At 37.8% G+C, this 17891-nt stretch overlaps 1 protein-coding gene across 1 annotated transcript in view; it reads left to right on the top strand.

Annotated features, from left to right (window-relative positions):
• The window catches only part of dchs1a (dachsous cadherin-related 1a), a 103712-nt gene that overhangs the window by 73937 nt on the left and 11884 nt on the right, over positions 1-17891 (top strand). The window contains exons 3-11 of the mRNA XM_052616298.1: positions 6084-6272; positions 6568-6799; positions 7306-7542; positions 7919-8959; positions 10070-10251; positions 10746-10842; positions 11335-11492; positions 13829-14678; positions 16701-16940. Of these exons, the coding sequence (XP_052472258.1) occupies positions 6084-6272; positions 6568-6799; positions 7306-7542; positions 7919-8959; positions 10070-10251; positions 10746-10842; positions 11335-11492; positions 13829-14678; positions 16701-16940 (3226 nt within the window). The remainder of the gene's footprint in view (positions 1-6083; positions 6273-6567; positions 6800-7305; positions 7543-7918; positions 8960-10069; positions 10252-10745; positions 10843-11334; positions 11493-13828; positions 14679-16700; positions 16941-17891) is intronic.

Genomic DNA, 17891 nt, shown 5'->3' on the forward strand with positions numbered 1-17891 from the left:
TTAGAAACCAACACCTTTCAAAAGTCTTCCAACTCCAATATTTACCTCCAAAACTCAGCCCTTTACACCATTCCTGACATAAATTGCGGTCGGCTACCAGAACACAAGTCAGCATCTGATAAAAATGTGAAAACATGACCAGTCCGTGTCAGCTGCTTTTTTCGCCACAAGACTTTTTGACTTAATCTGGACATTTCCTGGTGATAGTGTCCTGGCAGGCGGCTTGTACCGGCGCGGCTCTGGGATGGAGCCCAGCTCCCTTGCATGAAGAAATAATTAGGGTGCTCAGTGATCTTGACATGTATATGATGTTTAACAGTCATCCCATTATACTGCAGATCACTTTTAATGGACATCTGGAGAGTGCTGCGTACTTCACAGATCTGGAGGAGCGCTCCAATGATGTCATGCTGATCTAGTACTCAAAGGAAGGAAATATGTACAATCGTTGTTTGCTAATACAAAACCGCCATATTGCACCCATTGACAGCTTGTCCCAAGGTGTAATGTTGCAGTAGATGCAGGTCACACTGACCTTTGGGGTTATTGCCAGCCACTTGAAAGTGTGTCATATAAAAGTTTAGTACGGAGAGAATGCATCTGGTATGTTTCATAACACGTGTCTGTGTTATGTTATTTGCTGTTTTTGTCCAAATGGACATCCATTGGTGATTTTTGAGTAATGCTTGGCAATGAGGGTATGCAGGGAATCTGTTATGTTTTACCAAGCTGTAAGCTATTTTGGCAGCAGGATAGCATATTGGAAGATGTAATTGTGAAAAAACAGTGATAAACAGCAGTATTTAAAAGGATAGTTAAAGTCTGCCATATGCTATACATATACAGTATATATACTGTATATGTGCCCATATATTATATATGTTTGCTTGAGGGGCTTGAGGCTTATATTCAGTATTTGCTAAACTATACTAGAAACATTTATTTAATAACTCCTGGATGCACCTAAAAACCATTGTTTTGAATCATGTGAATAAATAATTTGGTAATATAAGGCATGTGCAATACTTGTTAAAGAAGCATACCATAATGTTTTGTCCGAGCGTTTTAAACACCAAGGAATTTATTATATTTAATAAAAGAGCTACAGTGGCTTCCCTAGGCTACTATTTCTATTTGCATTACTATTTTGCACCAATCTTTGGTAATTTTCAGATGGAAATGTTGCAATATTTGTAGAATGTTTTGGGATATTCAGATTTTTCACATCAAATTAATTAGCAACTTGGATGAAAAAATGTTTTTTTTTGTTTATGCTCACTGACAGATTTGTTTTTTCTAGTTTCGATCTTAAACAAGCAAGGCATGTTACACGTCAGATGCTTCAGCACTGTGGCTGTAATGAACCGAAGGGTTGTGCGGCTTTCACTCGGCCGCTGGTCAAGAGGGCCAGAAAGTAGTAGGAGGTATCCCTTTTACCCTTCATCCTCGGCTCTCTGAAGTGATGCCAAGAAGAAAAAAAGAGAGCGCTCAATAAACAGCTGTAATAACTCATGGCATGTCCTTCAGTACATATCAGTCCATGTCTTTCTGTCCCTTTTCAGCACTGTCTGTCAGACGCACACATCTCTTTACACTTCCATCCATCTCTATTTTTACTCAATGCCAACTTTCATATTTGTATTTGTCCATCAGTCATTGTTTGTGCATGTCCTCCCATTTGGGAATTTGGGTTTGGGAATCGTCCATCAATGTGCTATTTTTGTCTGTCTGAAGTCATATGATGTGAATGATAGCTTCAATAAAATGCTGTGTTGAAATTATTGAGAGCATAGTAATTTTATGGTGTGGTTGGCTTCGTCTGTAAGGATCCTTCTGAGAAGAGAATGTGCTGTTTTCTGTTTGATCTCTTATCTCCCCCGCTATGGAATGAAATGAGATATAGCACCAGATTGAAAATATGAAAACCATACTGTGGCTTAAACTGAGAGACTTTTGTTATTAACTCTAGGTTTCAGACAGAAGTTGTACTCTGTATTTAAACACCACTTCTGAACTAGAGGTTGCTCAGGTCACCCCAAAATTAAATCTGGTCATCATTTAATTTCACTACTTATATTTCAGAATGTATTTTCTTTCTTCCATGAAACAAAAAGAGAAATATTTTGTCTCTTCTTCTAAGTTTTCATTTCTTTTCTTGTGTTTTAACATCAAGTCAAGTTTAATCAGTTATATTGTCATGACATTCATCTGTCAGCATTGTTACTTTTTCTGTTTTCATTGAACTCTGTATTGGGTACATTATTGTTGTTAACTGCTTTTACAATGCTTTTTGGTCCTTTTTTGTGGTTTGACAGTCTCAGATCCCTCTACTTTCATTGTATGGCAAATAGCTGCTTTGAAATTTAGCTATTTGTTATTTTTGAGTGAAGTATTTCTTTAAATGTTCTTAGTTTCTGTATTGTGTTTTTGCTTTTTTTTTTTTACAGTTTCCCATCTAAACCACAATTCCAATATGTGGAACTTGCTGCAAGTTTGTGCAACATTTAAATTAAAACAACCATTTCTGTTGGGCAAAACTCTTGAAATTAGCTGCATAAAGGCAAGATGTTTGAAATTGAGCTCTTTTACGTGAGACCACGCTGTTTCTGTTGGATCACTCTGTGGGTTTCTTTTTGTTTAAGCAAAGTCACCACTGTACTCTCCCCATGACATGTTTGTGTAAGAGACGTCGCTCCAGATGACCTGAATGCAAGTTACACCAACTCGCTGTCTCGTACTGCTGTCTTTTTGGGGTTTTGTCTGCATTTGGCTGATGTAATTTGTGATATCTTTGGTTTTATTTTCATTGGTGTCTTCACTAAGAAGATCAGTAGTACAGGGCTTGCAAAGGTTTATTTGTCTTACAGACTCTGACTGGTTTGTAAGCAAGTTCACAAACTGTTGTGTTGGCTGCAGTGTTTGGTTTAGCTACAAAAGCTTTCTGATCAGATGGTTTGGTCTTGAATGCTCCAAGATGGTTTGTTTGACTAGGAACGTGCCACAGAATTAAATGAAGCAGTTATGCATGTTAAAATGAATTATATTTAGCAAATCTGGATATCTTGTGCTGTTGTTGGATCATAGATCTTGGACTTCATTTGCATGAAAATTGTCCCACTGAACAGTTTCACAGTCCTCTATTAATCACAGAACCATGCATTATTGTGATCAAATGACAAATTCAGAGGTAACCTTGAGTCAGTGGTTTGTCAAAAGACATTTTACAGACATCCAAGTGAAATTTTAGCATTTTCCTTCCATGGTGGTCAATTATAAAATCCAAACATTCATTGTCCTATACAGCGGTTCCTCTTGGGAAAGCATCAGTCAAGTCTCTCGGTTACATGTTAGCCACTAAATGAGCTGTGTAGCCTTGAGAAAACCCAAAGCAGTGAAACCAGATGCATTGCATTAGCAAAAACTAATGAGAACTGGACAAACTTATTCTTTCTCACAATTAATCTTATATTTGCTTGCTTGAATGTTTCTTTTGAATGTTCCCCCCCCCCCCAAAAAGGAGTCAAGAGGAATGGCGGGTGAACCACAAAACTGTACAAGTTAGCATTGGATTCCTTTGGCTTGTTCCTCAGTTACAGTATGCCCAGCCAAAGTCTCGCTTGGCTCACTTAGAGTGATTTGCATAGTTCGCTAGCACAAGGAGAGAGAGACGAGGGAACTGTTAGAGCTCCAGAATGTGTTCAACGTTCTCACTCTTGCCTCACTTTCACCCCCTAGAAAAAAGATATTATGGATGACAATTAAACCACACTTGATGCAAAGACCAAAACTGTTTAAGCATGACAAGACAGGAACGTTGACTGAACCAGTGGTTTGTGTTTGGGGCCTGAACTATTTGTTTGTCCAACCAGTAAAAGATGGGCAGAATTTGTTTGAGTGTTTGAAATTAACTTCAGTGGTGCAGAAATTAAACAACTTTTTTAGGCAACCGTGATGTAGTGTTTATAACTTTTTAGATGAGTTCAGAAATGTATTGGGTGAAATTCAGTTTTTGAGATGATCTACCTTTTGCATTGTGTGCTTTTAGTGTGTCTGAGTCTACGTGTTTCGTGAGTCATGGTGAGGAAAAGCACAGAGGATTGAGCAGAGATTTTGAGAAAGCAGCACAAGCTAACTTTGATGACCCACTTATGAATCAGTCGAGATTGAGATCCCACTAAACTTTTTATGAACTGTTATTTTACTGGCAGAGACAACACACTTCTTAAACAGTACATCCCCAAATCCCTCAATCTCCTGTGTTTTTGAGAGCTTGATAGCCTATGCGTATTTTTGTGTTTGCATGCATTTTAGGTGCCCCTTTAGGACCCAAAATACTATCATTCAGTCAATCATCATGATTACTGGCATCCAACCACATATTCAAACACACTCTAGAAATTATGAGTTTGGCTTTTTCCCCATTTTTGAGAAGCCACTTTATTGAAATCCTTTTTTGTTGGCGAGATGGAAAAATAAACTCAATCCTACTTCTGGTTTCAGTCTTCTACCTTTGAAGCTTTTATGTGCTTAATACCGATTGTTTCCCAATACATTATTACATGTACCATACGTATAGTCAACCTGACAGTTGTTTAAAGATGGCTTCTTGAATACAATAATAAATACATGATTTCTTACTGTGATCAACACGCTTGTACATTTTTCCATTCAATAGCCACTATGAACAGTGCTACATACACAAATATTTAGCTTTGGAGCTCTTTAGTTAGACTATATTGAGACTAACAAGTCCCCCAGACATTTCCCAGCTTTCTCTGCCCAATCCAGGCTTTTATGGAAAATGGCTTTGTCTATAAAGCAGATCCTTGGTTAAACTCCCCTTCCAAGGTTTGCTACCTCAAGCTCTTGCTGTTCATTCCTCAGGCGTCCAACTATTGTCAAGCTAGCATGAAGGGAATAAAGATAGGTAGTCGTGCCCAACCCCCCCACCCCTACTCGGTTGTAAAATATAAAGGTTTCTTCAGGGGGTTGGATGGTTAAAAAGTGGAACATCTCTCCGCTGTGGGTTGAAACTTCTTGTCTTTATGATTATTTTTCCTACACTTGCTCCATGGCCTCTGCCAGAACCCGATCACAGACTCGGATACCCTCATCTCAATGTCATTAGGATCTGTTTGCACAGTTTCTGCCATCATCCACTCCAGGCGGTTCATGGGCAAAGTGTAATGTTGTTTGAGAGTCGGTAAATGTCAGCCGAAGCAGGATTTTTTCCTTTTATTTGATGAATAACCTGAATAGAAAGTAATTTCACTTTCCATATTTGCATGGAATGGCATTTACTTTTCCCAGATAGTCATCAGCTCTATACAAGTCTTTTTCTGTCTTTCTTTATATCTCCCTCTTTCTCATTCCATTTGTTTATCTGTCTGATGTTCTCTCTTGAGCTGTGTGCTGTGGCTGTGAAAGTCTTTATGTCTGCTAGCTGCCAGTACGTTCCCTCCTTTTGGCTTGATTCATCAAACTCAAGTTTAGCAATAGAGCTCACCTTGTGCTCTCTTAGTTTACCGCAGTGTATGTACCTGCCACAGAGCACCAGAGCAACTTTTGATTGCCAGGGACTGTGAACCAAGTTAGATAAATTGTTCAGTGGTATTACTCAGTGGAGTCACAGGTTTATTTTTGACAGGAAAGTGCTGAGTTTTGTTGGAATATAAATGAAGAGTATAAAAATTTAAATTCAAGCTAGAGCTTGATTTTACCTTTGTATTACGTGTGTATATAATATATATATATATATATATATATATATATATATATATATATATATATATATATATCAAAATTATATAATGTAATTTTCCCTTGTGTTTATATAAAAAACCTGTTTCGTAAACATGCCTTGATATAAAAAATAAATAAAATAAAAAATAGTCAACCTACCCACAAAAATCTACTGCTGGTTGGATATCAATGCTTAATTATTCCTATTCAGTGTAGAGAAAATCAGGGATTAAATACAATTGAACCTTGGTCCTAAACACTAAAAGTGTCTGGCTTCTCTCCTTATGCGTTTTGGTACGTTTGGCTAGACGTTTAATCTAATGTGATCTCTCCTTTTCCAGGTTACAGCTACTGATGCGGATGGTGGTTCTTTTGGCTCCATCTCCTACTCTCTGGGCTCTGGTCCAGGCAGTGTGACCCCATCTCAGTTCACCGTTGGCAAGCACAATGGACAGATCTGTACTACCACCAGCCTGGATCGTGACCAGGGACCAGCCAGCTACGACTTCACCGTCACAGCTGTGGATGGGGTAAGTTCCAGTGATTCTCAGCAATCTCATCCCTCACCAATTCGATTGTGACATCAACTGTGACTGGATTGTTTTCAGAAGTGCAGCAAATAATATCCATTTAGGAAGCCAGTGGGGGAGAAAATTGCCTACATATTAATTCTTCAGGGGCGATTTAGCATCCTGTGCCTTAGTAACACTTTAAAGCACCAGAGGTCAAAGAAAGGGAATTTCTTATGGAACTGTTATGGAGTCAGCCTTCATACTGTTAAAGCAAGTTAAAACAGATTTAATCAAGGCTGTGTTTTTTTTTTAGGGTGGACTGAGTTCAGTGGCCTATGTGCGTGTGGATCTGATAGACATAAATGACAATCGACCAGCCTTCTACCCTCTGAACTATGCAGTGAGCCTGAGTACACAGAGCACCCCAGGAACCTCTGTCCTGAAGGTGACTGCTCACGACCCAGATGCAGGAGATAACGGCAGAGTGACATACCGGACTGTAGCTGGAGGGAGCTCACCTTTCTTCACCCTCAACAAAGATACTGGTGAGACTATTAAATGTATAAATTAGTCTTAATTATTAATAGCTTTGCTGTATTTTTAGATGGAGTTTAATTGGTGTGCATGTGTGTATGCACACTACCGTTCAAAAGCTTGGGAGTTTGTGGTATTTTTGGATAAAAAAAAAAAAAAACAGTCTCACGCTTGTCAAGGCTGCATTTACTAGATCAGAAACATATTAATAACATTATTTTTTTATATATATTATTAAAATTTAAAACAACTGTTTTATATTTTAATAGATTGTAAAATATATTTATTGCTTTGATGGCAAAGTTGAATTTTTAGCATCATTACTACTGTCTTCAGTGTTACACAATCCTTTTAGAAAGCATTCTAATATGCTTGTTTGAAAAAAATAATAATAATACTGATCCCAATCTTGACCTGTGTGGATGTTTATTTATGTGAGATGAAGAGGTATAGTATTTGTGTATTGTGTACCTTTAAACCTAACGAAAATGTTTATTTTTGGTGTGCATTTTCCTAGGAGTGATTTCACTGTCGCGCGCTCTACATGGAAAGGCAAACTCAGTCATAACAATGGTGGTCTCAGCCCAAGATGGTGGGGGCCTCACTGCTCCAGTCAATGCCAGGGTCAACATCAGCATAGTGGCAGGACTGGTCGCCCCTCCTGTGTTTGAGCAAGCTCAGTACTTCTTCATGGTCTCTGAGGATGCCCTGCGTGGAACACAAGTTGGAGTTGTGCGGGCCAGCAATAAGAATGGTGGGTGAGCTAATCTCAGAGGTTTTTACTCCCCCTCTTTTAGACCCAAATTCTAATTCAACATTTTAAAACACACAAACAAGACTTCAGTGTGTACCCACATTTATCAGTCACATTGGACTTTGTTCAAGTATGCTGAAAGACGTCTTCTAGCTTTTTTCTCCATGGTGCACCACTTGTACAAATAGGCATGGAACCACTGTACACACCTCATTTACAATCGGCATTAATCATTGATTCTGTTTCACCACAATTTGCTTTGGATATTTGAGGCACTAAATTCTGGTTTCATTTGTTGAAAATTAACTTTTCGTCTTTGTTTTTGTCCTACACTGTGAACTAATAGGTCTTTTGCCATTTGCATATTTCTTCTCAGGTGTCTCGAAGGATATCTCCTACACTATTAGATCTGGTGACCCCATGGGCTACTTCACAATTGATTCTGAGACTGGGGCTTTGAGGACGAGTTTGCCTCTGGATCACGAGGCCCAACCCAGCTTGAATCTGGAAGTACAGGCGCACTGCGGTAACCCCCCTGCCTTTGGCCAGACTAGGGTACGAATTACAGTGTCTGATGTCAACGACAATGCACCCGTCTTTTTGCCTTCATCCTCTGAGTCATTGATTCTTCCTGAAGACACCCGGATGGGTACAGTGGTGTACAAAGTCCAGGCAGAAGACCATGATTCTGGACCCAATGGTCTTCTGAGTTTTGACCTGTTCACCAGCGGTGCCCTGAGAACCTTCAGTATTGATCGCAATAGCGGACAAATCCGCCTGATTGGCAGTTTGTCATATGAGACCATGTCTCGCTATGACCTGAAGGTGATTGCCAAAGACAGCGGAGCACCTCAGCTAAGTTCTACCTTCACCCTTGTCATCCACGTGCAAGCCGAGAATGGCCACGGCCCCGTGTTTGATAGCCTCACCTACCGAGTAGAGCTGAAGGAAAGCACACCTCTCAACACTCGATTCCTTCAGGTACGAGCTATGAACCGAGATGGTAGCATCACCACTGGACCATCTTCTACATCATCCGCCCCACTAGCCTACCACCTGCTACCAGACGGCGACACTGCAGGGTTTGGCATTGTGTCTGACAGTGGCTGGCTGTTCGTGAAAAGTTCCCTGGACAGAGAAGCCAAGGAGATGTACCTGCTTACTGTACTGGCCACATCAGGCAACGGACAGCTGAGGAAGACAGGTAGTGCCACAGTGCGTGTGTCGGTGATGGATGAAAACGACAACACCCCACGGTTTACCCAAGAAAGAGCGTTTCTGGCAGTGCGTGAGAACCTGCCGGCAGGCACTGGTTTTGGCCGGGTGTCTGCCAGCGATCGGGATGCTGGTCTCAACGGTCGGCTGAGCTACCGCCTGCTCCATCTGGATCGTCACTTCCAGATCAACTCCCACACAGGTGAGCTTCAAATATCGCAGATATTCTAAAAGACCAAAACGACTCGGAATGACAAGATCAGCTTGGCACCTAGACAAGTCTAGTGGTATTATGTTTGTCTGTAATTACATGTATACGTGTGCTAGTCATGTTTTAATCATTTCTTATTGATAAACTGACAGATATTTAGTGCATAATGCAGCACATAAATAGGCTATGAAAAAAAGTAACTAGAAGTTTGACAGTAATTGTATTAATTTTGAAGGATATGAATTTGTGCATTCAAATTTAGAGTACAAGTGAGTTTTAGTGTGCTGATAGTCTGACAGTTACTTATTGCTAGCATGCTAACTGACAGCCAACAAATAAATAGGCTAAATAACTATAACCAAGCTTTCACAGTCCTCAGAAAATGTGTAACATTGCTCATACCAAGTGATTTGAAGTTTAATTGTGATTTTCGTTATTTTGAAGGTGGTGAATTTAGATTAGTTTCGGTTTTAGTTTGCTGATAGTCTGATTGTTACTTATTATTAGCATGCTAACTGACATACATTCAAAATGCTAAATATTGTGACTATGACCAAACTTTCAGTCGTCACTAAAAATAGAGAATATTACTCAAATCAAGCAATTTGATGTCTTATTTTGAAAGTGGTAAATTTGTGAAGTTGAATTTAGAGTAACAGCTTTCCAAAGAGAAATAGTCTGACAGTTACTGATTGTTAGCATGTTAACTGGCAAATAATCAACAAATAAATGATAAAAATAATTACTATTACCTTTAATTTTAAAAAGCTGCCACAGTCCTCACAAAAATGCTATTTTGACTTGTTGTTAGCATGCTATTTTCTGCTTCTTTTTTTTTTTTTTTTACTGTAAAAAATGTCAATTTACAAACTAGCCAAACCTGTAGTCAGTTGGTGAATGGCTATTTGACTGTTCTGACCCTTCCCTAATGTGGAGCTGTTGAAAATATTAGCCATCACACACAGCTTCACACTTCTGGCACCATTATAACTGTGGGGGTTCCTCTTAGTGAAGTCAGGATGTGCCATCTGTGCCTTCTGCCACAGATGAAAACTATCTTACTGTCTCTCTGTTTTTCTTTTTTTCTCCATCTGTCTAAAGGTGAGATAAGCACAAAACTTTCCCTCGACCGTGAACTTCACTCCAGCTACCAGCTCGTGGTGGTTGCTCAGGATGGTGGTACCCCTCCACGCAGTGCTACAGGCACTGCTTTCATCACAGTTCTGGATGAGAATGATAATGCCCCATCCTTCAGCCATCCAGGAAGAGAGCTTTTGCTGCAGGTATGAGATATAATATTAGCTTAATAAATCGCATGTCTTCTAGAAGGAAAAGACTGAACATTTTAAATGTGTACAGTATATGTGCTACAGGTTAATTTTATACACTTGTAGGAGTTCACATGGATAATAAACATGGATTTAAATCAATAAAAGTCATTACGAATATTAGAATGATTTCTGAAGGATCATGTGACACTGATGACTGGAGTTATGGCTGATGAAAATCCAACTTTGAAATCACAGGAATAAACAGTTGTTTTAAATTGTAAAAATATTTCACAATATTACTGTTTATTGTATTTTTGATCAAATAAATGCAGCCTGGATGAGCATAAGAAACTTCGTTCAAAACTATTTAAGGTCTTTCAAATTTTTGAATGCTTTATTGACATTCTAATGTTTCTACAAAGATTTCTACAGAGGAAAAACGAGACAGATTTCATATACAGAAGTGAGCTGTTTTGATAAAAGTGTTAACTGAAATCTCTGTTCAGGCGTTGGAAGGTCAGCAATCTGGATTTCTTCTGGGAACCATTCATGCAAAAGACCCTGATGAAGGAGAGAATGGAACTATTTTCTATTCCATGACTGGTAAGAAAGATGCATTGAATCAAAACCTGTTGTTTTGATTTCTTACACAATGCCGAAACCAGATGCAAAGTTTACAGCAATAAGCTTTTTTTCCCCATCTACAATGAACAGGAAAGTTCTTATTTAATTTAAAAAAATAAGATTTAGTTCTTTGTTAGGAATGCACAGTATACTGATACAAAAAATACATTATACTTGACCCATGCAATAATATTCTGCTATTCTTCAAACCTTAGACAGCATGACGTGAAGTGTAGAAAGTAATGTGTTGATGTGTGAGATCATTAAATATGTTCTGTAACACATTTACTAAATTTGACACATAACTATTTCATTCTGTAATTTATCTGTAAATCAAATCCAGATGGGATCAACACTGAAGTCATTTGCACACTTTTTACAGTAGAAAAATGGTCAATCCAATCATTCTTTATCACCCTGATGCACGCTAACTTGACAAACTTGACCCGTTCCATCCTGTCTTTGCTGTAGGTCCCAGAGCAGAACGTTTCACACTGAACCCAAACACTGGCGAGCTGCGGTCTTCTTCCCCTTTAAGGCATTCAGAGCGGCCTGAGTACAGTTTCATCATTCTAGCCTCGGACCGAGGTTCACCCCCTCAGAGCTCCACCATAACATTGAAAATTCAGGTCAGATGAAACGGAGGCTAGGTTGAGATACACCTAAAGTCTGTTAACCAGTTTATCGAAATCATGCTAATTTAATCCAAGGGATGATAGATTGACGAAACGTTGGGGCAATAAAACACCTTCGGCCTCTCTGGACCCTCATTCTTTGTCAGGTTTCCTGACAAATTTCCTAACAATGTATATTGTGCCTTAATTGGTTATGGCGATACAACTTCAAAAAAGTTAACACAAGGGTCTTTGGTCATATCAAAGATTGGCTTCATCATAAGGTAAAAATAACACCTTCTGCCACATGGATCTACTCATTATGCGAAATGATTTATTTAATACTGTAATATTAAAATATCAACTTGTAAACTATCCTCTATAGGAATGGATCCATTTACATCCGCTTTCAGGTTAAACATCATGCAAAGGAAATATGGAATGATCTAGTTGGCCTAATCAAGGCTTACATTCTTGCATTGCAAATTTCCATAGCCAGCTCATCTCTCCTAGTCCAAGTCGTGTAACTTTCCCCAAGCAATGCCGGGAAAAATACTTTCAGCTGGCTAATTTTAGGTGCTCAGTGATGAATGTCTTACCTAGAGTTTATTTTCCTTTTTTTTTTTCTTTTTCATTGTTGTCTGCAACATTTTATGTGTGATATTACTGTGTCAAACACTCAAAGTAGAAGTGACCGACTCCCAGCTGCACCGATACAAGTGCTTTCTGCTATGCTGTGTCAAAGTCTCATAATACAGTTCAGTAGCCCTTTGAAGAACAGAAAACCCCTTGTGAAATACCCCAGTGATCACATTAATATTTCTTAAATGAGTCAACGGAGTGGAAACAGAGACAACAGACGGCAACAGTAGTAAATTCCAGCGTGCATATTCCTGGAAAACACATGTATGCTGTATAACCATTCAATATTATATACTGAATGCGCAAAGACAAATAATAAAGTTCATAATTGATATCTAATTAGAATAAAAGAGCTCTGGCAAAGCGTTGATTCTTTCAGAAATCAAAAGTTTGACTCAAAAGCAGCTGTGTGAAAAAAGTAGATCTTTTGTTGGAACGTGCTTTGACATGTCATTTACCGCTTTATGTGGGATTAATTACCCCTCTGTCCTATTATATTTCATTAAAAGACTTGGCCTCGAGAATCTTGTTACTGCCAATATACTAATCACAGTGGTGCATAATGATGATTTAGTCATATTAAAAAAAAAAATAGGTTATGCATGAGCACTTGTGTTGTAGTGCATACTTCTATTTTCAAACTTGCTTGAGTTCTAAAGCATAGATTTTGAGGTTCAGCTGTGTTTGTATGTGTGTCTTTCCTTATCTAAATGTTTGTTTCCATCTCTATGTGTCTGTCTCTCTCCTTCTACACACACACACACAGACATACACAGTCTCTCATAACTGTCAAAACAATGTCTCATCTGCTAAGAGAAACTGCAGGCTTCTATATTAGGAAGTGAGGTTGAGATCTTGCTTTGAAGTGTTTCTGAGTCATCTATGAGGATTCATTTTTTGAAGAATATTTGCAAATTTGAATGTTCTAGCAGTTTCCTATTATGATTATGTTTACTTTAATCCATTATTATTTTTCCTGGCAGTCACAAACCATCAAAATAACTGATTAATGCTATCAAGTTTGTTTGAACTTGTAATAGTCCCAAAAAAGTTTTGTTTTTCATTCCCTGTAATAAGACAAGAAAATGTGTGCTGCAGTATGTGTCTGCTTTGTTGGATTTCATTTGTAGTCAACTAGCAGGACACAGATTAAAAATAGGTTGCAGGTCTGTTCTGGTATATAAATTAATTAAAAGAAAAATAAAATAATAAAATGAAAAATGTAATGTTAGTTATTTGTATAAAACAATTATAGTAATAGTAATAAAAAATAATATAGGATATTTTTGTTTACTTCCATACAATAAACATGAACAGAATTATGCAATGTTAAGAAAATATTCATAATTCTTATTTAGCTTATGATGCTGAAATTGGTATTTTATAAATATTTGATTTTAAGTAATGATTTTGTGTGTGCATGTGGTTTTCATTTTAATTTCAGTCAACAGTAATACACTTTTAGATAAAAAAAAATATATAGGTCTTGAAGAAAAAGTTATTGTACAAAAATATAGTACAAAATATACAAAAGGAAAATAATAAACATTAAATATCTGTAAAGTTAAACTGAGTTAGATCCAATGAATCATATACATACAAGCCCATTATTTCCATTCCTGTTGCCAAATGAATGTCAAACATTTAGCCGTGCTTTGCTTTCATCATTTCACTTTCTAGATCTAACATATAAATGTCATTCTTTACAGGTCGTAAGCTCAAATAAAGGATCACCCACCACTAACTCCCAAACGGTAACATTGAATGCAGTGGAGGGAACTAAACCTGGCTCGATCGTGGGGTCTGTTCGATCACCTGATTCTCAGACTCTTCCTGAAGTAAGCCAGGTCACGTATACTGTGGTGGGATGCACCGACTGCGACGGCACCTTTGTGGTAGACCGCCAGACGGGTGATGTTTACCTGGCCCGTGAGCTTGACTACGAAAAAGCTCCTCGATACTCTCTCCAGATTGAGGTTGATGACTTCTCCATGCCTCTCCCTAAAAGTCACTTTGTTACATTGGTAATCGATGTCCAGGACAGTAACGATCATGCGCCTGAGTTTCCTGAAGATCCCGTTATCATAGTCATCCCTGAAAGCACAGATCCTGGGTCATCTATCTACACCTTTCAGGCCATTGATAAAGACGGAAGTGGACCCAACAGTGAAGTGCATTATTCCATTCTGCAACAGTGGCCAAACATTCCAGATCTTCTGTTCCTGGATCCAACTACAGGAGTTCTCTCTCTGGGAATGATGTTGGATCATGAGAGGACCTCTTCACTCCTTTTGGTGGTTCAGGCGACAGATTCGGCCCTCGATGTCAGTCAGCAGCGCCGTGGAACGGTCACAGCACGGATATTTGTCACTGACGTGAATGACAACGACCCTGTGTTCATCTCACCGTCCGTGGTGAGTGTGATGGAGGACCAGCCTGTGGGATTTGTCGTGGTCTATGTCATGGCTGTAGATTCAGACCAGGGAGAGAACGGACGAGTGACGTACCGTATCCAGAGTGGCAACACCAGAGGAAAGTTCAGCCTTAACCCAGATACAGGTAAACAAGTCCATGTGAATGAAGTACATGGTGCTCAAAAAACATTCAACAAACAATGGTGAAAACATTTTTGCTTCTAAATATTTTCGTGGAAAATTAGATTTTTTTAGGATTGGAAACACTAAAATATCTTTACTGTCAGTTTTAATCAATTTAATGTGTCTTTGCTGAATAGAATTATTAATTTATCTCTCTCAAAAAAAAAAATACCCTAAATTTTGAACAGTACAGTATATATTTACCATTTAATACACAAGACAAAATACCTCCTATTAAACTCATTGTCTTTTTCAAATTTCTAAACTCTTATTTTTAAAACAATGCTACAAATCAATCAGGTTAAATTATGAAAAGTATGGCACAACTGCAATGCAACTGTTTATTTGTATATTGTTTATCGTTCAAAACCTTGTTATTTGATGTGTTTTGCGTTTTGAGTGATTTTCTTAAATGCTATGGCCAATAACTCAAACCGCCAGTAACATCAAGACATGCAGCAGTAGCAGCAAACCTCTTATGATTAAACCTGTGTGTGAACATGACATTAAAGGATTAGTTCACCCAAAAATAAAATTTCCTCACCCTCATGTCGTTCCAGATCCTTTATGGCGTTCTTTTTTTCTGTGGAAGATTGCATTGCATGCAAAATTCAGCATAATTTTGATTCTGCATTTCTGCATGACTAGCATCTTTCCTCTCCTTCCATGTCGCAATCCTCTAAATGCCCTTTAGTTCTCTTAATCCTAAAAACCGCCAGCTCAACATCCTCAGCCATTCCGAGAAATTCTGCCCTGTGCTGTGAGTTCGGAACAGTTTCTCTCATCTCTGTGTGTTTGCATTAGTACATCATGACATTAAGCAGGATTGTATGACACACCACTCAGCTGGTAGCTATTTACAACATGTTCTACCACAAACAGAGAGCTCAGATTGTGTTTCTCTGTTCCGGCGTACATTATTTTGGACCTTGATATGCTTATGGAGCCAACACTCAATATTAAGGGCCAGAATTTATAAAAATATGGAACTAGATCATACCAAACTTTTGACATAGGGGTGAGTACATTTTCATAGGACGTTAACTTTTGGGAGTTCCTTCTCTTTAAAATAACATTTGTCTGCTTTCTGAATGGCAAACCCACTGTGCAAACTCTCACTTGCTTGGGAAGCTCATTATGAATCCCTTCCTCTATTAATATGAGAACGGAAAAGCAAAACATCTTTCTTCCTCTTAGTTTCCCCTTACGTTATCAGAGCATGACTGGTGAGGAGTCAAATTGTCTGAAAATATTTGAGCTGGTAATTCTAACCAGATTAAGACCTCAGAGGCATGTTAGCTCAGCTTTATGGATATAGAAGAGAAGGGAAAATAAGTCGAAATAGAACAAAAACACCCTCTAGTGTCTCAGTTCCCATCATGCTTTACAGCCTGCTTTGAATCATTGCGTCTGGTTCTTTAAAACCATGAAATTGAGATTGGATCAATAGGAGCGCCGCACACTCGTGGTAAGCTAACAACAAGGCCACTGGCACCCCAAAAATTTGAGTAGGGCACGGCAGGCTGGACTGTTGCGTGTCTGGAGTACTTGTTTGAATGCTCTTTCTGTTGGCTGTGGAAAAAAGTCATAAACTGCGGCGAGATAGTTGAGCTGTTACAGTGGCTCAGAGAGTGTTCAGGTAGGGAGGGCTTTGCATGGGGAAAAAAGTTTTATTTTAATATGTTGCATGACTTCTACTAATTTTTAAGACAGCATAAAGGCGTCAGCTCTTCGTGCTGCGATGTTGCTTATGCAAGATCAAAGCGTGCTACAAGATGGAAATCATTGGTTGTGTGAGTGTGTGTGAATGAGGCTTTGCTTAAGTGCCAGTGGTTTTCTTTTAAACAATTTACATCATGGCTTCATTATTGTGTAATTGTTAAAATGCAGTTCAGGAGGCGATCACTCACAAAAAAATACCTGACACAATGCTTATTACATTCATCATATGGTAGCCTAACACATTTGCTTTTTTCCTCTGTAGGGTCTTTGTCTATTCTTAGACCAGTTGACCGTGAAGAGCAAGACCTCTATAACCTGACCATAGTGGCAGAAGACCATGGTTTACAACAGCACAGCAGCTCCCAGTTACTGTCAATCCAGGTGATTGACGTAAACGACGAGGCGCCATACTTTGAGGAAAGTGAATATGAAGCTTTTATTGCAGAGAATCAGCCTGCAGGAACTACTGTGCTTGTGGTTTCAGCTTCTGATTTGGACCAAGGTATGCCAGGTACCGTATATTGTGTAAGGGGCAATGGGGGTGTATTTTATGAAGCATTGATAGTTTTCGTAACAAAAAAAAATAATATGTTAGTATTTGTAATTAATAAAATTATTTAATTTTATAAATAATACAAACATTTTATTTAAAATTCTTACAATTATTTGATTAATTAATATTATTTAATTGATTAAAGATATTTAATTAATTCATTCTAATTTATCGAATTTAATTATAAATATTTCAATTTAAAAATAAATAAATAATACAATAAATATAAAACAATTCAATGTTTGAATAAAGTGTTGTTCATCCAGTGTAATTTTAGTATTATTTATTCATATTTGCAGTAATATTTACTATTATAGTATTTATTAACATTTGCAATTGCAGATTTCAGTTTTAATTTGTATTTGTTTTAATATTTTGTTTTGTGCTTTTTTCATTAATATGGTTCTTTTTTATAGTTCTATTTACCTTTATTTTAACTGATTTTAAATTAATAGTTTTAGTAATTCAAATACATTTAGTTCAGTTGGTGGGAAAGGCAACATTTCTAGTTTTCTGGGATTTTTTTCGGTAAATTTTTTTTTTTTTTCCTCTAATATTTACTTTTATTTTATTTTAGCTTTATTTCAATTAACAAAATGATTTTTAATAGTTTTAGTTTTAGTTAACAACTGCTATGTATGCATGTAGATGTGGTTTGGGGTACGTTGTCTGTGGACTCACTAAAACTTGAAATTTTGTACTATAATGTTTAATCTTGATGGTACGAAAATCCTATATTATTAGGACATTTTGTATCACATCATATTTTTTATTTAATGAATCACACTAAATTTACATGTATTTGACAGCATTCATGATTTAGTTTACATTCCTCCCTTTCTCACACAACTCCTATACTATATATCTAGATATACTTGTTTGATATTAAACGGTACTGTG

The sequence above is a fragment of the Carassius gibelio genome, chromosome A15 (assembly GCF_023724105.1).
Source record: "Carassius gibelio isolate Cgi1373 ecotype wild population from Czech Republic chromosome A15, carGib1.2-hapl.c, whole genome shotgun sequence".
Lineage (NCBI taxonomy): Eukaryota > Metazoa > Chordata > Actinopteri > Cypriniformes > Cyprinidae > Carassius > Carassius gibelio.